The following is a 22,529-nucleotide window of genomic DNA, read 5'->3' on the forward strand; positions in this document are numbered from 1 at the left end:
CAGTCTGGCTTAATACCCCAAGGGCTACTGTTAAGGTTTACGAGGACACAAACTGCTCGATATTCAGCCCAGGGAAACCCCAAAGAACAAGACATGCCCTACACATTGCTGTGAGAATGAAAGCCCAGTGAAGTTCAGCAAAGGTGTCAAAGCAAGCTTGGGATTTCCCACTTTCTTGCTCATGCTGGTAACCAGGATCTCACGTGGTTACGGAGCAGGTAAGCACAGACTCAGTACTTGAGAAGTCACAGTGTAGTCAAGCAAAGAGCACACAAGGAATCCATAAACTATGGATTGTTTCCATGTGACTTATCAGTTCATACGCAACCACTGTTTTGAATGTTTGGTTGTTTGGGGTTTTTTTTGGCAACACTGGAAATGACGGAAAGTTGCTCCTGTTTGCCAGTTTTGATCCCACTGAAAAACAAAATGCCTTTGCTTGTGTTTCTGCTCCACATCACAGCCCCTTGCCCTTGCAGCAAGGTCATAGCTATAGAAAAGTCCGGGCCCACCTTCTGCATCCCCTGCAGAGCCTGCTGGAGAAGCTTCATCTGCTGCTCCTTGGTTGTGTCTTCATCCCTGCTCGCTTTGCCTTGCTCCTGCTTTAGCAGTTCCACCTCGTTCCGGTAGGCATCCAGCTGCCAGCGCAGACTGTCGTTTTCTTCTTTCAGGGCTTCCACCTGTGATACCAGCGCTGGAGGACAAGGCAGGCAGGGATCAAAAGTCAAAGAACTGGGGGCAAGAAGTCCTTGGGTGCTCTCCCCCAATGCACAGTGTCTCCGCAGCTCCCACCGCCCAGTTACAAATCCAGAGTACCAAAATGAATTTGTCCCAACCACTGTTTGCAACGTCTCTTTAGAAAACAAGCTCCTCTGGACAAAGAGCACCTCTCAGTGGTGAATGCAGTATTTAAGTTGGATGACAAAACCAAAAAAAAAAGGCAAAAAAAACCATATTGGGGTGAAATGACCATGCTGGCAAGGAAGCAGATTTCCTAACCAGCAAAGCTGAAAGACTCTGGGACAGGCTCGACCGGCACCTTCAGCCAGAAGAATGTCTCCATCAAGTCATGGGATGAAACACCTGCATCCGTCTGCTGTCTGCACAGGGCTTGATAAATTCAGGAATGGGATTATATAACGTTACGGCTGCACAGACAGCTTCAGCAGGTTTCAAAACATACCCATGATGTGGAGGGCATAGCCTGACATCCCATAGCCTTGCTATTTACCTCTGGCACTCGGGCCATGGCCAGAGCGTGTGGAGGTACGTTTGCCTGGGACTCGCACACTGCACTCAGAAGACAGGGAAGACAGACAAGACACGCCGCATGGGAAGAGGGTGGGTTTTATCTAATTGCCCCCACTCATTCTCCCAGCCAGTGAATAGTGTTGGACCCCACTCTGCGCAGCCAGACATTTCAAAAGGAAGGACAGTAGATCAAAAACTGCTTTCCTCATATCAGAAAACCAAGGTGGTTTTTTAATTGACTCCCTAAAATGGATCGGGACAAAAAAAGGCAGTTTCCATGCCACACAACCTTCATGATGGCATTTCCTGAGCCCCTGCTCTTTATGAATGCAAAGAGCCGACAGACTTTGCCTGGTCATTTGGCCGCCGGGTCTGCTCTTTGCTCCCATTCACCATCTGGCCACACAGAGCAGGGCCAGGCAAGGACGTTCTCTAAGCTTCTACTACAGCTGAGACACAGGCAACCGTGCCTGTACGCTGCACTGGCAAGCTCAGGAGCAACGAGGGGGAGGCGGGACCACTGCCGAGCAAGAAAAGCCTTCCAACGGCAACCTATAAATAGCTCTGGCATAGCCCACGGCAGTGGGAAACGTACCTGAACGTCACTGAAACACTCATGTAGTCAACAAGATTTGTGCCGATTTGCCAGTGAAATGCTCAGTAACAGCAGGAAAAAGCTGCGGTGTTTCTGAGACAGTGCAGGTGTCTCAGCAAGGCACCTTTTGAGAAGTGGAGGTGTCTGAATAAGCACATGTCCTCCTGCTGCTTTCAGGAAAGGGAATTCAGAAGGAAGAAAAGACTAGATGTTTTTAGCAGAAACGTTTGGAGAGATGGGCCTTTCATAGTTTTCCGAGGCAGAAGACAGCTTAGGGACAAACTACATTGCTTAGGACAAATGTAAGGACCTGGCTACTTCTCTTCAGATGATCTAAGCAAAGCATGATGAGCAAAAGTCAGAGCATTTAGAGTCTGGTAAAACAGACCACAGAAAAATTTTGCTTAGACGGGGTCAGGGGTTGGTGGCAAGAGGGCACCTGGAAAATGCTTTGGAGGCATTACAATGTTAGTTCAGCTCGAACAGAAAGGTTGCTAAGGCAGGCTCCTCCCAGGTTATCATCCAAAGAGAATAAACTGGAAGCAACCTGGACCAAAGACATGGCAGCATGTGAGAAACAACAGTTCTAAGCAGCCCTGGAACAGTTCAACTGGGGCAGACAGCTTTGCCAGCCTCTGCCACCCCCGAAGGACGCTATGGTCCTCAGCAGTGCGTTACCAGAGTCACAACCAGGGCTGTCTGCTGATGCCTAGGACCAGATTCAAGCCGTTTAGGAAATGGTAGCAGGAAGAGAGAAAGAATGGGACAGTGAATAAATCTAAGCAATTCACAGAGGGGGAGAGAGTGGAGAGGCAAAAGATCCTAACGGGTACAACAAGGCAGACCCCAAACCAGTAGAGGCTCACCAACCTAGAAAGGGCCTGGAGGGCATTAGGAGGACTCAATAGCTGGTGTCCCTTGTCCTCCATGACACCCGAAGGAATCCCAGACAGACCGACAGGATACGAGCATCTTGGTGCCTGCACGCTGGACAGACCATGTGGAGACACATCCTGGTGCCTGACTACTGGACCGGCTACTTGGGGACACAGTTTAACGCTTGTGAGTATACGGCTGCATGAGTATTTGTGTGAACCAGTAAGATCAGTATGGCTCCACTTTTCTTTCTCCCCTTGTATAACGAGTTGGCATTGAGATTCACCGTGTTGTTGTTGCAACACTAGGACATCAGAGTTCCCACACAACCTTCATGATGGCATTTCCTAAGCTGACTTTGTAACCTCAATATCCAGGAAAGTCCTTCAATGCATTTCTGGACTATTCATCTTATTTCCTGCAGACAAAGGGAGAAGGGGTATTTGGACAGTGCAGTTCTCATGTCAGTCCCAGCCAAGGGCATTTCAAGCTGTGCGATACAGCAGCACTCAGCTGACCGCACAGCCCTGCGCCAAGACTACAGCCACGTCTACCACCACACACTCTTGCTGCTCCCTCTCCGAGCGCCGCTGCTCAGAGCTCCGCTGAAGCCCAGCACCTTGGGATGGGAACCCGCTGCTGTGTGAATGTGTCTCCGGTGCTGGGCAGGCATCAGCGGTGCACTGAAACGGGACAGCTCAGGTCGACAGCGGTGCAGCTGCACAAGCAGGGTGCTCCGCACAGAGCAGCCGTGCAAATGACCTCAGCCGCGCACCGCTGTGCCTGGGCCGTTACCGGCAGACGTGGCAGGGAGCTTACAGCTCCTCCATGTACATCTCCGAGAACCCCGCACGTCTCCCTAGGCACTGCGGTTCAGACACAGCTTTAGGTGACCCTGACCATCGCAGGGAGGAGTGACAAACACTGGCTACAGAACCAGGCACCAAGAGGAGAACAACTCCGGTAACTGCCGTTGATTTCGCTCTGCCTGTGACAATTTTGGGGTACAGAACAGTCAGAATGGGGCTCCTGAAAGAAACCAGTGAAGAGACAAGTACTTTGTTTATGAGCTGTAAAAAGTGATTTTACCTGATTCTTCTGTTTCTTTCATCTCTGATGGATCTTCTATTTCTTCATCAGACATTTCCATTTCCTCCTCTCTTCGAATACCCATTAGTTCATCATTATGAATGTTACGAATTTCCTAAGGTTCAGAAAGTAGAGGGTTTTTTTAAATACAGATTACAAGGAACAGATTGGTTGGATAAAAAGATGCTGAAATGTAAGTCTGCAAAATGCAACTCCATGATATAAGAAAGGGGAAATGATAAAAAAAAATTTGGCACAGACTATTAGATCAAGGACAATACTTAGCATGAGTCAATCTGTCAACGCTACTGGTATTACCGACCCTTCCATCTCCCTGCTACTCTTTGCCCCAGGGCAGGCACCTAGCCTTGCCCACAGTGCAGACTCTTGGTGAACCCTCTCCCCACATCTGCCCGGCTTGATGTCCACACGCCTCTCCGACATTCAGCGCTGCCCAACCTCACGTCACTACCTCGTGTCTGCTTGCTTGCAGCACGCACCTAGACCAGTAACTCCGTGCCGCCACGAACCGCTATCAGTGCTGTCCCCTGCCCCACACACCCCAGGGCTGTGCCGCTCTTACCCCGATGCCATTCTGCCCTGCCTCTTCCCTGCCGGGCTCCTACCGCACGCTCTCCTGCTCAGCGCCCGCGAGGGATGCCCCCGCTGAGCGAGCAGTGCCTTGGTTCAGCCATCACCGACAAGCGTGCCTGACTGAGGTCAGCCCTGCCGTGCAAACCGTGAGAAACCGTGCTAGGCCTTATCTTCTCAGGAGCTAACAGTACCAGCCTGAGCTGGGACTAGACCAAACTACAGCTGCTACAGCTGCACGCCCTGCACGTACTCCAAAGGGGGTTTGACTGTGAGTCCATCCCTTGACACCCCTAGCCCCCCAGCCCACTGAGCTCTCCGGTACGGCAGCAGGCTGCAGGGCGGTGATCCTCCCTGAGCAGGGATGCCTCTCAAGGTTACCCCTCCAGGCTGAGAGGCCCTTTACCTGGCATCTGATATCTATAACGAGGTAAGCGACATTTTACATTACGCCTGAAAGCATATCGTATGCTAGCAACATTTTTTTATATATCTGTCTATCTATCTCTCCAGCAATAGCTTAATTATAAGTGTAGTAAGTAGCAGAGTGTTTGACCACTGTCAAATTACTGTTTAATTACCATTCAGTTATTCAATAATCACCATTTGATTACCATTTAATGATCATTCCATCATCGATTAATTATCATTTGATCATTGTTTAATCATCAATAAAACCCTTTTAGTTAACCCCACAACCATGACTTCATGACTTAACAATTCACCTGTGACAGCATCTCCACCGGTGATGTCCCCCCGAGGCTGCTAGCTGCCATCTCCCTGGCATTTCCTTCTCCTGCCATACAACATATCCTGCATCTTCCAAGCAGTGGCCTACAAGGTGCCCGGTACTACCTCGTCATGCACTTCTCTTGCCCTGCTGCAGCACGATTGCCCCCATGACCCGTAGCGCTGCCCACTCTGTTCCTCCCTGCTCCGTGCCTCAGCCACGCAGCCGCACGGCTACAACAACAAAACCTACCTGAGACAGAGGGCATGCAGTTAGAGGCAGGAATTGCAAGTACGCAGATAGAGGCCAGAGGCTGCCCAGCCACCTCCCGGCCCTTACCAATCCTGGTGCATTTTGGGGCTTCTCTCCCAGCTCCCCTCGTGCCAGCCACCGGTGCTCAGCCTGCACCACAGCGACTCTCCCTCCAGCTGCCGGGATCCGCTCCGCTCTCTGTCACAGCCTTGGTCCACATTTGGGATCAGAAAGGAACAGAGGTCCTATCCCTCACTCCTGCCTGTGTGTGTCCTTTCTGCTCTGTTCACCTTGTCCAGGCAGGGCCGGCCAACCCCACCTGCTCCTCTGGACAAGATCCCCTGCTCCGTCCTCTGCTCCGGCCAGCTCACGCTGGGCAGAGACGGAGCTCTGCACAGACACGCATCAGTCCGTTTCAAGGCAAGGAAACACCTAGCTCAGCCTCTCCATCCCCTCTGCAGAGCAGGACAAGCAACATGCAGAAGTCAGTTAGTCAAGGAGATGGAGATGTCAAGAATACTTACTAGAGGCTAGCACAGGCGGCCAAGTGTCCCTGCCCGATGTCAGTATACCACAACTTCACTTGGATTATACACCCCAGAAACAGCCATAGGAGAAAAGATAGAGAAGATTTGCTTATGAAATAAAATTAGCGTCTAGCTCTTTGTAGATTTTATTCTAATGGCCTGAAACATTCAAAAACTCTGCTTGCCACCACTGAGCACACGTCCACCAAGAGCAGCCAACGGGGAAAACGACCATGCTTTCAGCTTGGATGAATGGACACCTTGGGGGCAGCAACGGGGAAAGGGCAAGAACAAGACAGATCCGAGCGTGACAGGCAGCGCCGGCTACACTTCCAAAGCAACTGCTGCCTGCCCTAGAGAGCACCCATAAAATGGCAGCTGGGTTGAAGATCAGAGGAAAATCTTCCCCCCGTCTTTAACGGACTCTGCTCAACAGCTGAAAGCCTAAAGTGGCCTCGAAGCTGGAGAAGGCTGCGCAGAGCACAGCGGGGCCAGGCTTGGCTGGGCTGCGCAGCAGGCTATGCCATGGTCCACCAGCGCCCTGACTGCGCCCAAGGGAGAGCCCTGGATGGGAGAGGAAAAAGCATCAGAGAAACCAAATACTCGAGTGAGGCCCTTCCTAAGCAAGGGAATATGCTGGCTGGTAGCTACCGTAGCACGGTGGTTCACCAGGTCTCAAGCTTCCGTGGCTTCTTAATGAGCTGCCTGCAGCTACAGGACTTGCCGGACTTCCTAGCCTAACACCCCCAACACATAGCCGTTCCCTGAGCTGCCCGCCAGGCTTTTCTCCGATGCGGTGACCCACAGGATTAAATTCTGCTAAAAGCTGTACCAAGAAGATGCATCTTGTGGGTCCACCTTCCTTTAACAGAAGGCCCTAAGCTGGGGGAGCCCAGCAGGCTGAGCCCAGCAGCAAGGGAAGGGGCCTCACCAGTGGTCTCACAGCCTCTTCCCACGGGGAGAACTTACCTTCAAACACAAGACAGCTCCAAATGGAGAGAGTGTCCCCACCCCAGTCACAGTAAGCAAGCTCAGTAAGCAGGAAAGAACAGGAGCGCTAGGGCTCAAAGTAGAGGCATCACCCGAATCAGACTCTCCACCTGGCTTACCAGGTATAAAACAAAATGTTAGCTCCTCCTTTAGCTACTACGAAAGGTTTGACTCAGTGGGATTTGGAAAGAAAGTCCCAGAAGTGCAGTCTCACGGGGAGATCACAGCTGGAAACTTCCCAGGAACACACAGTCATTTAGAGTTTTCCAGCGCTGTGAAGGATCGATCATCTGCTTTTTACCAGAAGGCCACTGGCTGGGTATTATCTAACTCTACAGACTTCTCTCAGGTCGCAGCTATGTGGGGAGGTGGCCTGCATATACCCGACCTCGTGGTGATCACTGATCACCAGCCTGTCCGCTTCACCCAGACTTACTTTTGATATTAAATAATCTTAAAGGTGAAAGATGACTTCTGGCTTTGCTGGGATAGATTTGTTTTCCAAGTTTGTAATAAGGAACACGATACCTGAGAAAAACACAGAACCACAAGAAGATTTACGCTAGAGGGAAGGGATGCCATGCAGAGGACCTGGACAGGCTGGAGGGGTGGGCCCGTGTGAACCTCATGAGGTTCAACAAGGCCAAGTGCGAGGTCCTGCACCTGGGCCAGGGCAATCCCCACCACCAGCACGGGCTGGGGGACGGATGGGCTGGGAGCAGCCCTGCGGAGGAGGACTTGGGGCTGCTGGTGGGTGAAAAACTGGACGTGAGCCAGCAACGTGCGCTCGCAGCCCAACCGTGTCCTGGGCGCATCACCCGCAGCGTGGCCAGCAGGTGGAGGGAGGGGATTCTGCCCCTCTGCTCCGCTCTGCTGAGACCCCCTGGAGCACTGCGTCCAGCTCGGGGGTCCCCAGCACCAGGAGGACATGGAGCTGTCGGAGCGGGCCCAGAGGAGGCCACGGAAATGGTCCGAGGGCTGGAACCCCTCTGCTAGGAAGAAAGGCCGAGAGAGTTGGGGTTGTTCAGCCTGGAGGAGAGAAGGCTCCACGGGGAGACCTTATTGCGGCATTTCAATATATAACATGCAGAGAGGATATTGTGTCACTAAATTTGTACACCCCACAACGGCCTTTCAATATATAAAGGGGACTTACAAGAAAGACGGAGAGAGACTTTTTACCAAGGCCTGTAGGGGCAACTGCTTTAAACTAAAAGAGGGCAGGTTTAGACTGGACATAAGGAAGAAATGTTTTACAATGAGGGTGGTGAGACAGCGGACCAGGTTGCCCAGAGAAGCTGTGGATGCCCCATCCCTGGAAGCGTTCAAGGTCGGGTTGGACGGGGCTTTGCGCAAGCTCATCTAGTGAAAGATGTCCCTGCCCATGGCAGGGGGGTTGGACTACATGGTCTTTGAAGGTCCCTCCCAACCCAAACCCTTCCGTGATTCTGTGGTTCCATGCATAAGCAGTCTGGAAGACAAATCTTGTAAGAAGCCGTATGAAAGTTCCTAACAGAAATAACAGAACCAAACAGAAAACTTCATCATGTTTCTGCTTTGCAAAGTTCAATGTTCTTTATTACTATACCATGAAGGTTAAGAAAGCAAAGCCCATGTAGCTCTTATACGTGACCTCTTTCTCTACAGAAAGAAGAATGATACATGTACAGTCTCTTTCCAGAAAAGCAATTTCTCCTGTCTATAAGTCATACTCTTATATCTGTTATTTATGCCTTTGCAGATGAGATCTATGGAGAGAGGCTTAATCAGCTACTTAACGCACTTTTTTCTGTTCGTTAATGTTGCACATGCATTGGAATATCAATGTGTCACCATTTCATTAAAGATTAACGTTGACATACACTAGAAAATAAGGATAATGTACCTCACAAACATTTTGCACTAACACCCAAGAGTGCTGGACTGATTACCGTTTCACCAAAAGCAACCCTGTAAGATCGCTCCTATATGAAAGTATATAGTGATCTGCTGCTTTCATTTCCATGCCCTGGCTGAGACAATCCCATCTCTTTCACAGAAACTAACATGCCTCGGAGAGTAACAGGTTTCTTTTTAGACACTCATTAGTACAGGCTCAGTTAAAAAAAGTTGGTATTTTAACACAGTTAAGACTAACAACCCAGACTAATCTTTTCCGAGGTCATTTAAGCAAACCTGTTCTGTTTCCCACTGGGACAAAACCAGGAGGATCCATGTGGGTCTGAGACACGGTGCCTAGCACTGCATGAGGAAACGGTGATACCTTAGAAAACACCTCCGGAGCTATCGCAAGTGATGCTCTGTGAGCTTGGTGTTCTTGCAGAGTCATAGCTACCCAATGAAATCACTAAACCCATTTAACACTCATTTTCCAATACAAATGCATTGGAAATGGAATATTTTAAAATATTTGCATGGCATTTCTTCTTCCCTGTTCTGAGCACTGGCAGGAAAGAAGCGATGATGGAAGGCATTTCTTCTAGACGCATCAGAATACCCCACATGGCACTGATGTGCTGCACAGTGCCTTTAGTATAGCCTAGCCTTCAAATTCCTAATAGAAATCAGCGTACACGCCTGACGGACCGGCACGCTGCGGGGATTTGGGTAGAATGTATGTGCTCTCCAGCTTGGGGCTCTACTTTTGAGACAGACACCTGAATATTGCAGAGAAGGAGTAGCTGAACAGCGTTTCAGCATTGTACTAAAAGAGTAACTGAAGAAGATGCTGTGGTTGAAAGCTAACCTTGCTCTTTATTTGCTACTCTACAGCTTGCATATGAAAGTCCTTTTCCCTAGGAATAAACAAGCACTTCGGAATATGCTTGTCTTTTACCACCGCCTTCACCTGGCTGGGCTGTCATGAAGCATCTCCAGACTTTCAGCTCTACCTAATCTACACAGACAGGCACAGGCACGCTCCTGCAAGATGGTTGTGTGCTAGAAGTACTGAGTGCAATCCACAACTGGGAGCCAAAAAACCGGTCTTCCAGAGAATTACTGGGCAACATTAGGCAAACACTCCTCCACTCGGTGCCTCCCCTTTCCCCATCTCAAGAGGGCACATTCACTACGGGCTGCACAGGGCTCTGGGAAGACACATGACAAGGTCCAGCAGTCAGCAACCTTTGCTTTCCAAGCAAGGGAACCGAAACAAAGAAAAATGAAAATCCAAAGCTATCAGGCAGAGTAGGATTTCTCACCCAGCCCTGACTAATCGGCAGTGTGTGCAGACAAGACCCTCTCGGCTGTTTACACATCTGTCAGGGGAACACTTCGACAATGGTGCCAAACGCCCAACTGCTTTCCAGTCCCTCGGTCACGGCTGCCATCCTATGCATCCAGATTGATATTCCCAGCATGGCTTTGCTGAGCGCTGGCAACCCACTGGGCTGGAAACCTTCTTAAGGTTACGCTGAGATGAGAAAGCATCCGCTTTGCCTTATTTCTGACATATAAATGAGAAGATCAGCTCCAAACTGTTAGCGTTTCTGCAGTGAATAAAGAATATTTCCAAACACAGCAGTGTCTCCCTGGGTTAGGATAAAAGGCAGGTATTTTTCATAGCAGTTCTTTTCTACACTTCAGATCCGGGTCCTGCTACTTTGAAGAAGTCTTTATTGTCAGTGGTAAAAACTGATTCAAGCTCTACCCTACTTTAAAAGCTTAATGAGCAAGAAAAATACAATTTCTTGCTCTTTCCCTCAAAACTATTCATACCCCAGGGTGACAATACTTCTTTACCACTTGGAGCATTAACCTTTCCAGGGAAGGGACACAGAAGTGAGACGAGCTCTGACTGGGAGACCCACCACGGGGCCCTTCCGCCACTCCTGGCAGCCCTCCGCGTTTCCAGGAGCACAGCTATCTCCTCCCGTCTCCCTCAGGCCAGACAAACGTCAAGGTGGGCTCCACTGCCAGATGCAGCCAAGCAATGTGACATCCCCACTACACAGGTGACAGAAGGCAGCGTGTTTCATCACAGACTCCAGGACAAACATCTCCCAAAACCATCCCTTTCCCAAGAGACGGCCTTTCTTCACCTTAGCTTTATTTTTTCTGACGTTGTGCCTGACTCCAATACGATTTGGTAAGATCGGATAAAGGACTGAGAACTATTCTTCCTCTTGCAGGAAGAGCAGTTTGAGTGGTATGCCTTCTTCTGTCAACCCCATCCTTGTCACCGCCTTCAAATCCTGTATTTCACTAGCAATGTCACTGCATGGGATAAATACACAAACACGAGAACGTTCTCCCTCAAGTTTTCCAGACTGTCCAGCTGCAATTATTTCCACCTCTCAAGTCTGTCAATAAAAATGTGATAAAACAGATCTCTGATGATGCTTAGGGTTTGTTGGTTTTTCTCTCTAACATCTCTCTAGAAATCCCTCTTGCTTTAACATTAAAAACAGCAGAAAACAGATCAATTATTATTATTATTGTGCACAACTTCAATCCGCATACAGATCTCAAGGTATTGCTACTAGTAACACAAATACCAAGAGAAAATTTATTACCTGTAACACAACAGACGACTGAGTAATTCCCATCTTACACTGTGAATTAAGGTGTTGTTATCCACGCGAGCATTGTGCAAACTTAACATCAATACCCTGACAAGAAAGAGACTGTGCTGGAGGAGGATCTAACACAATAAAAAATTACCAACCTCTGCTTGTTTGCACCACACGCTGATGTTCTTACGCTGAGCTTTCGTGAAATGGTCCCAAGCCTTTTGTTTGGAGGCAGAATGGTACACGGCCACTATCTGCTCGACTGTAGTATCAAATCAGCAGTCAAATCAGGCCAGAATATCATCCAGAGAGGGCGAACAAGAGGAGTAAAGGAGTAAAAAAGTGGAATCAGGCAGGTGGTTTGGCTAACCTTTTCTTATAACACTGTACTGTGCTGAAGCTACGCTCAGGAAAGGGACTCTGTGCCTGGAAAGAAAAGCATGGACTTCACCAGGCCAGCGTCAAATGCTCACAGAGTAACGATCAACTGGGGGAAACAGCATCTGCTCTCGACTGGAAAAAAGACAGGCACGCGTTGCGCTGAAAAATAGTCAAATACGCTGCGCAACACTGCCTATGAGTGTAGCAAGTACAGGCGGGTAGCACTCGCTCTCTAAAACGGGATGAAGAAGTACAACTGTGAAAGCTGGCACTGTGGATGTTCTTCTGCCCAGCGGGCGCAGTCCCAGAGAGCAGTGCCACAGCCTGAGCACGCTACACAAAAAGGATTCTGGTGTCAGCCAACAACTTTTTTTGTTCCTGAGATTTATTCCTTCTATTTCTCTAGAAAATTTGCAGAGGTTTTTGGAAATACAAAATGCCTCTCCTTGGATGAGAACTCACCCAACAGCAGAAAGCACATCTACCCGATTTTTTTTTTTTTTACGCTTGTGATGTTGTAGCAGGCATAATTCTTATAAAATAAAATCAGCTCTCTGCTACTTAGATTAACCCAAGAGTTGCCGAGATATCAGTGGGTGTTTTATAGAGCGGAGTTGCATGCTACTGTCTATTACTACTTACTCTGCAGTGCTTGCTGTATTTCCCTCTGGACCGTGTGCCCATGTTTTTTACCATGAACAGAATTTTAAAAAAAAATTTAAAAAAATCAAGTATCAAACAAGTAACAGCCAAAATTATCGAATATAAACCTGAAAGTGAAGAATGTTCACAAGCTAGCCAAGGGGCTCAAGGAGACTTAGTACAATGGTGGAGAAGGTACTCTGAAAGGCACTCTTAAAAAAAAAGTAAAAAAAAATTCAGACTTACTAAAGAAAGGATGTGTAAGAGGCAATGAATGGTTTGAGGAACTGTTGTAAATCACATCTTGGAACTAATATAGCCCATGCCTCTTTCTTGATTTCATGGTTTAATAAAGTACTGGGATTGGAAAGACCCAGGTTTGAAACGCTGTTCTGCAACAGGTTTTCAGTTGCGACTAAGAACAGGATGTTGGGAACACTGCTGCGTCCTACCTTTGGCGAATAAATCCTGTACACTTCGCTGAGGCACCAGATTACCAGGAACTTACCTTGTCCGTGCACAGAAGTGGAGTTGAAAAGATGACAGAACTACTAATAGACTATAATTAAAAGAGGAAAAAAATTAAGAATTCATTCTCTCCTCCCCCCCGACGTGGACTCTTACTCCAATAAGAAGTACCACAAGAAACTTTTGCCAAGTTAATGATATATGCTTATAAATTAACTGTAGCTGCACAGAAGCGATTGCTACTTCTTTTCCTGGAGCCCTTTTAGTGTGGCCTCTCTAGACTCTAGAAATTAAGCATCTTCCCTACAACAACAGACACCAACATTCAGCGCGGAAACACTACTCACACTGAACCAGAATCCCTGAGAGAGCAAGTTTGAATTTCTCTTTAGCTTCTTCCATCTCTTTCTCATGAGCTGCTTTCTCGTTCACTAGTCTGCGAATGTGGCTGTTGGCCGACTGGATCATGGAGTAGAAGTTGTTGGCAGTCCTCCTGTTCACTTCTCCACGCTCTATCCAGGTCAGCAAGGTCTGGATGGCTTCCAAGAACTTTGTGTCATCTGCAGCAAGAACGAACACCTTTACACCACAGAAATACAGGGTCGCCCACGCAGCTTTTAGATCCTTTCCCTGGCACTGCAGAACTGCTCTCTTTCAAAGGTCAACTTACTTCAGGCGGCTAATCACAATTTGTGAAAGCACGGTATTATCTGAATACAAAGCCATACAAAGGAAGGCAAGTCTAACGTCAAGCTGATGGAGCAAACCATCTGTTGAGGTGCAACAAGAGGAGGACCAACAGCTAGAAACCTACTGGAAAACTTCATATGCCTATTCAGATGTACTCTGTCATGAAAGAAAATATCCTCCAGCTCCAAAATAATCAGGCCACACACGGGTCTTAAGCTTCAAAGAAGGTCTTAGGACCTAGACTAGTCCTTTTAACATGAACAAAAATGATTTGGAAGAAATGGTTGTACTCAAGTATGGGTTTGCTTTTACAAAAGGACAAACCTGAAAAAGAGATGGCTAGGAGAGCTGCTGTGGGCAGGGTGAGGGCTCAGTCTGAATGGGCTCTGCAAGGTCTAGATGGCACCATCATTTCAGTTCCATAAGATGACCACTGCAGCACACAAATCTCTGCCCCAGCATCTGCACAGAAGGGTGGCCGTGGCCCGCAGAACCACTTACCTTTCAGTTTCTCAGCGACAACGCTGCACTCGTGGTCAGAGTAATGGACGACGGGAGGTGGGGAGGGCGGGCGGAAGCGCTCCTCTTCCAGCCTCCTGCGATGGCGCTCCTCTCGCGCCAGCATCCGCTGCTTACATTCCCACTCGTACAGATCATCCCGAGCCTGAGCAAAATCCACATGCAGGCGCCCAGTATCCTTCTTGTCAGTGCTGGAGCCCAGCCTGATGCGGTAGCCTGGCAGTGATGACAACAGTGTTCAGATGGGAGAGGCGACTTACCTTGGGCTCCAACCACCCACCAGTGCCCGCCTCACTCCTACAGAGCCAGAAAGCCCCTGAACAGAAGAGTTTACTGAAGAGTTTAGTGCACAGAGCGCGATGCTGGAGAAGGAAACCTTGTTAGGGGGTTTGCTGCTATCTGCCTGTTTTGCACGTGCTAGGCCAGACCTTACATGGGCTATTCCTCCTCTAAACGCTACCAAGTACTAGGTCTCGAATAGCAACTGTAATTGTACACAACCTCTTGGGCTGCGGGACTCAGCCCAGCCCGAGAGGGTTCACACGGGGAAGGCAGAACTGCCTGGGATCCACACTTTCGCAAACTTCAGAAGCTGGGGATGGGAAGGGGGAAATGAGAGGTGAGACATGGCAGAGAGGGCAGCAGATGGATGGTGGTAATCTTTGGAACAGCCCCCATCATCCGGTGGGAGCGGGAATAAGGTCAGCAAACGTGCATGTCCACTGTGTGGGAACTCTTCTCACCAGCACAGTTTGCAGGACTCCTTTTCTGGAGTTTCACATCAAACATGTTAGAAAGCTCTCCTCTGTGATTAAGAAAAGCACAGGTGGGATGTATGGAAGAAAATCAGAACTACAGAGAGACTTTGTACAAAGAACAAACCCAGAAACAACGCTTGCGTGTGGAGGACACTGATGACTGTGCACATGACCACGGCTCTGGGCAGGAGGAACTATAAGCAGAGAACGCTTGGAGCTAAAGAGGCTGGTTTGGCTACGTAGAACGGGTAACCGCAAAGAGAGACTGCTCCTACTAATGGGGCATTGCACGTCTAAGTCAATTCAACAGTCTCTGTAATGAGACGCAATGCTTACAATCAGTCAAAACAGACTACAGAGAAGTTTCCATTATTTTAAACAGCAAAGAGCATTTCCCTCGCTTATCTTGACAATCTTGTCTCTCTGGAGAGAGGACGGGCTTTGGAGGCAGTACGCTGGTTTGTTAACATACTGAAAGAATGCATTGGGAAGGGATTTTAGCATGGAAATAGAAAGTATTACTGTATTTTTCTAGAACGGTAAAGAGTCAGGCAAAGAGCCCAGGCTGCTCAGGGCAGATGTAACCAGCACAGCAAACGCGGGCTTGACTGGAAACGCGCAGTCTGCCAGCCACGCAGAGTCTGCAAACACCAACCGTGAGGTCTCTGTCCTCCCCGAAACAAACCTCTTAAAACCCTACGGATGCAGAACAGGGGCTCCCTAGGCAAAAGGAGCCCAGGTGTTTCAGCTCTGATGACTAACAGGGGGAAAAAATATCGATGACAGTCAAGCACACCTTCCAATTAACAAGCAACTGAAAGCAACTGCAAATTTTTATAGGACCCTTAAGCATTATCTGCAGAATCAGCTGGACATTCATCCAGGTAAGATGGGGATGGACTCTGATTGTACCTCATCCCAATATTATGTAGAGGTTTGCAGTACCCAAGGTAACAAAGCATTGCTATCTTTCCTATCAGGAGCTGTTCTCATGTATTTAAGCAGAAATGCAATAGCAGCAGAAAAAGAGGCAAACTGACACGACATTAGACAAATCTTCCAATTGCCACAAAGCCTATCATTATGGCTGTAAAGAAGCCGTTACATCTCTGTCCCAGAATTTTAAGCTGCCATCTGAGACAGAAATACACCTACCAGAAAGATAAAGCGCCTTGTCCACCATGAACTCCTCAGCAAAGCGGATATGACAGAAATTCTTCTTACTCTTTCGAATAGCTATGACTTCCCCACACTGTTCAAACACTTCCATAATGATCTGCTCGGTTCCATTTTCCGGCAGTCCTCCAACAAACACCGTCTTACACCCTGGGGGCCTCTCTCTTGTTGCTGGAGGGGGAAGATCTGAAGAGAGCAAGAGAGAGAAAGCAGACCAGGTTAGTTTTTGGTTTGTCAGCACACACTCCGTTCATCTGCCCACCTCCCCTCAGAGACGACCATACCTTCCTGGCTTCCTTCAAATGTACACCTAGCTACGCTGCATTCGACTTTACCAAGCAGTAGATCTATAGCACTGCTGAGGTGCTATACGAGAATAAGCACATTTACCGGCCTGTTTCCCAACAAAAGATCTCAGGAGCCCGAAGCCCTCCAAACACTCTCCCTAGCACAAGCAAAGGCTCACCAAGCTCCTGTCGTAGAACATGAGCAGCACCAGGACCTCAAAACTTTTATCATGGGAGGTGCTATACAAGCACAGCTTAAAGGACTATCCTAACGTAAAGAATACGTAGAAAACGTATACAGAGGATCCTAAAGGGCAAAAAGGTATACAGCAGTCTGAAAAGGGTACAAAAGTATTAATGTTAAGGGAAGGTCATGAACCAAATCTAGACGAAAAAGGTATTACGGAAGGAAGAGATGAAGGAGATGGGTATAGCCAAGAGGTGTAGAGGAATTAATGTTTTCTTTACTCATATGGCTAAAATGAACCACAGAACATAAAAGCAGGCTGAAAGTTAAGCCTAGCTTGCCAGAAGCAGGTTGCTGAGTATGCTCACTTACCCACCTGCAACATCGCAGCACACAAAAGAGACTGCAGGAGGCTGCTGTGACTTGGAGAAGTGTTTCTCCAGCACCGAACTCATTTCCATGCTCAGGTGCCCACCTGGCAGGTGCAGCGAGACCCTCCCAGCTCAGTACGTGAAAGCTGAGAAGGATTATGCGCTTGTTACCTGGTATTTCTTAATATCTGGAAAATCCTAAGTGAATTTCAGTGCTGAAATCCATTGCCACTGGTTAAGTTCACAGAACTACACCACTTACATATTTATTTAACAAAATAGTTGTATTACATCCTTTTAATTCTTTGGCATATTTCCAGCAAAGTTCTTCCAAAAGCAATTATTAGGATTACTTTCTTTTTGTTTGGAAACTGCTCCTTTTGGTTCCCACATGGAGCCTGACCACTGACTTGCTACAGCCTTATGAAACAACATACTTAACCTTCTTTTCTGTAAACCCCAGTTCTTCTCTGCCAACAGTTCCTTTTAACGTCCTACTCTTACTTCACAAGAACAGAAGCTGCAAGACAGTGCCCTTCGTCAGCACAGCCTCGTCCTGCCAGCCTCCCAGGTGGACAACAGGGAACGGACCAAACCTTGCCCCACGTGTAACAGGACACTGGAGGTCCCTCCTAAATCAGAAAAGCACAAAGAGCCAGGGAAGCCCAGCGGGCCAGCCTTGGCAGCGTTGACCAGACGTGATGTGGACCGAACACCTAACTTGTGGCAAGTTGCGTATTATCCACTCTGAGAGCAGCTTGCACAGTTCATGTTTTTCACGATACAGACAATAGAGGAAAGCCCCTTAAAGCCTACAAGTAGGAAAGCAAACTAAACAAGAGAAATGTGATTAAGAAAGCATGAAGAAGTGGAAAGAAAGTGGTCTACTCCGTTATGATATCTTCCCTCGTGCAATAGCCCATGCTCCCCAAAGCAGCATCAGGTCTCACAGTGATATTTGGAAAAATACTGACAAGCTCCAGCCTGGCTGGCTGCAGGAATAAAAATATTGATCCCTCTTAAGTTGAAGCAGATTGTCTCATGGCCACAACAGTTTGTTACTAATTCCCAGACCAGGAACTAGCTTCACACCACCATTTAGCAAATCAACTGTGCTGCAGCTGTGCACACTTCAGACTTACCTGCTTCAAGCTACACCCACAGACACAGATCCACACTACCTCTGAAAGGTATCTATGTAGATATCTTTCCACGAAGGTATCTGTGTAATAACTATGTTATAACTGTCCACATAGATATCTACGTAATAATTACAACTGAGACAATTGTCTAGGTTTCTTAAAAGAAACTAAGGGCTAAGGGATGAAAACAAGTTCCTTCAGAAGTATCGATTTATCTTGTAGGTAGACGTCTAGAATAGAAAAATCATAACCAAATACTGACCTCTCTCTTTCAGCTTTAAAGGGAGTCTGGAAGATTAATCCAGCTAGTAAACACTTATCCTGAGGTGGAACACACTTCGCCTAATTTTAGATACCCTGAACGTAGGTTTCCCCACAAGCTAGTCACTCTGTGCTCCCCTTATAATCACGGGAGAGCTGGGCAGCAGAGCCTGGGGAGATTTATCTTCCTCAAAAGCAGACAGTATTTCCTCAGATGAACTGCCCCAAACTCTACCAGCTGCTCTCCAGTGATGCCAAAGGGGCCGCAGGCTCCAAAGTGAAAGGTCCATGGTGAGGAAAGCCTAGAAAAAGAGGTAAGAGTAAGTCCATCTGGATCATCACAAGTTCATTCTGAGTGGCCATTCCTGGCAGTAAACTTTGTCAGGATTACCCTGACAAAGATAACGACAAGGTTGGTATGGGCAACATCATCTCTGCCATGCAAGTAAGTCACTGGGGAGAAAACACAGGCAGTAAGCGTCAGCACAGAATGCTTGAAGGGATGAAGAATGATTAACTAGGGATGAGAAACTGAATGGACGCTGAGGGATAAAGCTTCTTTTCCAAAGGGCCTGCACAGTTAAAATCCTTAGCAACAAAACTAGCATTAGGATCTATGCTTCCTTCTTTCTTATCTGTGGAAAACAAGGAAATATTCCTCTAATTTCCTGAGACAGAGTCACTGAGGTCTGAAATCACCTGTTATCTAGATTCTCCGAATGGGAAGACGGAGGTCAAACAGGTCTGCACGCTAACATACACGTACCAAAACACGACAGAACAAAACCAATGGCGTTGCAACACTCCCTCAGAGGCGTATGGGACTGTGACGATGGGATACGGCCGAGGTTTTGCCAAGCGCTCGGGAGGTATTACCATCGGGGCTGGCACCCATGTCCCACCACTATTCGTTTCTGCAGTGACCGCTGTGGGCCAAAGGTATTAATGCACTGAGAGGAGAGAGACTGAACCCTTCCCGTCCCGGCTGCTTTCCTTGGGGGTTGCCCTTGAAATGGCAATATTTAACACTGATTTTATTCCCCCCCTTCAGAGAACCAGCAGCGATAAGAGGTGCCGTGTCCGCCTGGACAGCCTACCACCTCCAGGGCTCCAGCTGGAGCAGGGCAATGAGTCAGAAGGCAAAGCACTGCCCTCAAACAGAGAGGTTTTAGCAGCTTGCCAAGAACAAGCAACCTGTAGACAAGAAGCAATCATTTTGTGAAAGTAACCGACCAAATTTAAGATGGTTTTCACATGGCAGTCTTGACCTTGGCCTTTTCACAAAGGCAGAACTGACCTTGAGACGAGTTCAGTGCTGTGCCTAGCCAGGGTTAGGGAGGCAAGACATTCAGAAAATGCCAAGCTGTGCAAGAGGAGAAAAATGGAGAAACAATTGCACTTGCTTCAGTTCGGAACCTAAACGAGAGTACTTAAACCTGTTAAAGTAGGACACAGAACAAAATTATTGTTGGAAGAAAAACGGGCAAGCTCCAAATGAAGCGAGGCAAGGGTATGTGCAGGAAGGACTGAAATTAGTGGCACAGCTCTGCGGTTCAATTGTGAGATATAGTGAAAAAAGAATACCATGGCTAAAATCAGAAATTACTTGGACCACAGAGTGCTCAAGGAGAGGATTTGGATAACACTAGAAATTAAGTATTTTTTAATATTCTAAAAAGACACCATGCTATGAAGAACTCTGTGACTATGACACCAAGTTTCTCAGATAAAAGCTGAAGAACAGATGTATTGATGATGATACTGCAAATGACAAGGCAATACATTTCATCAGGTAGTTCTTGAGGCCAGTAAGAATTGACACTTGAAATCCATGGGGCAGTAGTTTGCAAGTATTAAGGACATTAGAGAACAGCTAGCGCTAAAACAAATAATCTTGATGGAGCAACCACAAGCTGATCCACTTTAACTGAGATGAAAAGCTAAAAAAGCAATGTTTTTGCTGCAGGTTTTGTAACTGAAGAGGCCTTTATTTCATAGCAGCAACTTTAAGAAATTAAAGCAACTGGTCTGAAACGCTCTAAGGACTTGAATGTAATCGACGCTTCCAATAAATGAACTAGAACCTGTATGTCAAAGCAAGGAAAAAAAAAAGCCCTCCCTGCAAGCCTAACTGGATGAGGAATCACTCCAAACAGACTTCAGAAATACACATACAGAGTCTGCAACAAACAGGAAAGGAATCGAGTACCACAGAAAAGTACACGTTAGAAGCAGAAAGAGTGGGGGCAAAGTAAGTTTTGACCAAAAAAAGTAATCAAGATGATCTAGAACCTTTTCATGGAAATTAATACAAGCACCAAGAATTCCCTCAGCCAGAAAAATCCCAAAGTCCAAAAAACAAAGAACTGGGACAGACTGGATGCTAAGTATGTAACCGATAAATGTCTTCTAACAGCAATAGCTAGGGATATCCTCCAAAGCCAAGAAATGAGATGTACTTATCTCTATCACATCTACATTTTGTTGGCTATTTCACCCCCTTCCTCTTTCCCTGCACCAGCCCAGCCAACTGACTGGTAATGATGTTTTTTCTCCCCTCTGGTTTTTATAATAAAAGTGAGGAGAAAGTGTCAGTTAGCTAGTTTGAAGGGGATCCTTGTTTCTTGCTATAGCCTGGTGAGCCCTGACTGTCTGTTTCTTAAAGTTTTCTGTCTTATTTCCAACTGCCTCTACTCTCCTTCCACCACATTCTGCAAAACCCAGAGCACGGACTCCGCACAGACCACGCTGGCTGATCCAGTCTCCTTACCTCCAAGAGCTTTGAAGCCTTAGATGATACACGCAGGAATCATGCCATGAAGATTAGAGTTCAAATATCCAGGGACTGGAATGCTTTCTTTCCCAGCCCTTATCAATCTAACAACTGAAAAGGCTATTTACTGAAATGGCCAACACTCAGTGACAAGAATAGGCTTTTCCTATTGCTTTGTCACCTGCTTGCCAGCGTCTAGTCATAGTGACTCACCCCAGAGCAACGTAATGGCTCCTCTCTCATATACACTTTATATATATATATATATACACACACACACACATACACACACACACACATTCCTACACAGACAGACAGAAACAGGAGAAAACATAAATAGACAGTTACGTGGGTTAGGTGGGAAGAGAGTGCAGCTTTTGCAGTGAATGATCTCCTTCACAGCAGGCATGTCTGGAGGGATGGGAGGTGGGACTATCCCCAAGCCTGGCATCATGGGGTTGATCGGAGGGATTCCAGTCATCATCCCAAGCGCAGGATCAAAATCTAAATGGGGAAGAGAATGAGGGAGTCAGGCAGTGGTTTGGACTCATACAGTAACTGTTTATTCAGACAGCAAAGGGAGTACTCTCCCCACATATGCCAGTGAAAATGAGCTGAATAAACAACAACAGGGAGGGAACATCACAATACAACTCACCAGACCTTTAGATTTGTGCCCTTAAAACAACTATTTAAAAACTATTTCATTGTTGATTGTGTCAGCCAAATAAATTTTCTCTGCTCAAATAAACTACTTTCTTTTCCACTCTGTAGACACCATCTCCCATCTAGTGTCAAAACATTCCCCAGTAAGGTTTATCCACATAAATAAATCTGTGGCACATGGAAACAGCGTAAAACCTAACCCCGTTTGGTTTCATTACGTAGTTTAGTAGCGCAGACAGCTGTGACACAGGGTTAAGGGCATCATCTTGCAAACTAGACAAGTGTACCAACTTCAGCAGCTAAGAACATGCCAGAATAATTCTGGGTAAAACGCACAGAAGCATTTAAGGAAACACCGTATTACGTGCCTTACCCTGCTTAACTTGTTTCTAGGCTTTAGTTAACCCTCTGACTACACCTAAGTAGCATTTTACTTTGATTTTGCTCTTAGATTTGCCTCCAATGCCGAATAAAACTAAACAGAGCTGTCGAAGGAGGGGTATTATATCTGTTCAGAAGTTGCGAAGCCTGGGGAAGCAATACCTGCAGGCAACCAAAATGGAAAGAGTATGCCTAGAAGGCTCATGAGTCTGAGAATGTCAGCAGCTAAGCTGTAAGGACAACCAGTACCAGCAGGGCCAGCTGGTACGATCGGGGCGAGACCTCAGGAAGAACTCCCTCCTGCAAGCACACGACATCCCTACCCTCTACCACCACTACTCTCTTTGCAGAAGAAGCTCTGAACACCTCGGCCATCCCAAAATACCACAGGACACTACCACAGAACACGCAA

At 47.4% G+C, this 22,529-nt stretch overlaps 1 protein-coding gene across 3 annotated transcripts in view; it reads right to left on the reverse strand.

The window, feature by feature from the left end:
* The window catches only part of ENOX2 (ecto-NOX disulfide-thiol exchanger 2), a 60,583-nt gene that overhangs the window by 10,098 nt on the left and 27,956 nt on the right, over positions 1-22,529 (reverse strand). For all 3 annotated transcript variants that reach the window (XR_012044722.1, XM_072876735.1, XM_072876733.1), the window contains exons 4-10: positions 21,419-21,574; positions 16,029-16,235; positions 14,098-14,331; positions 13,254-13,466; positions 11,571-11,677; positions 3,812-3,926; positions 513-694 (exon numbers count right to left, since the gene is read on the reverse strand). Coding sequence is in view for 2 of the 3 variants with exons in the window: in XM_072876735.1 (XP_072732836.1) it covers positions 513-694; positions 3,812-3,926; positions 11,571-11,677; positions 13,254-13,466; positions 14,098-14,331; positions 16,029-16,235; positions 21,419-21,574 (1,214 nt within the window). In the remaining variant the exon portion in view is untranslated. The remainder of the gene's footprint in view (positions 1-512; positions 695-3,811; positions 3,927-11,570; positions 11,678-13,253; positions 13,467-14,097; positions 14,332-16,028; positions 16,236-21,418; positions 21,575-22,529) is intronic.

The sequence above is a fragment of the Ciconia boyciana genome, chromosome 12 (assembly GCF_034638445.1).
Source record: "Ciconia boyciana chromosome 12, ASM3463844v1, whole genome shotgun sequence".
NCBI classification, from domain to species: Eukaryota; Metazoa; Chordata; class Aves; order Ciconiiformes; family Ciconiidae; genus Ciconia; species Ciconia boyciana.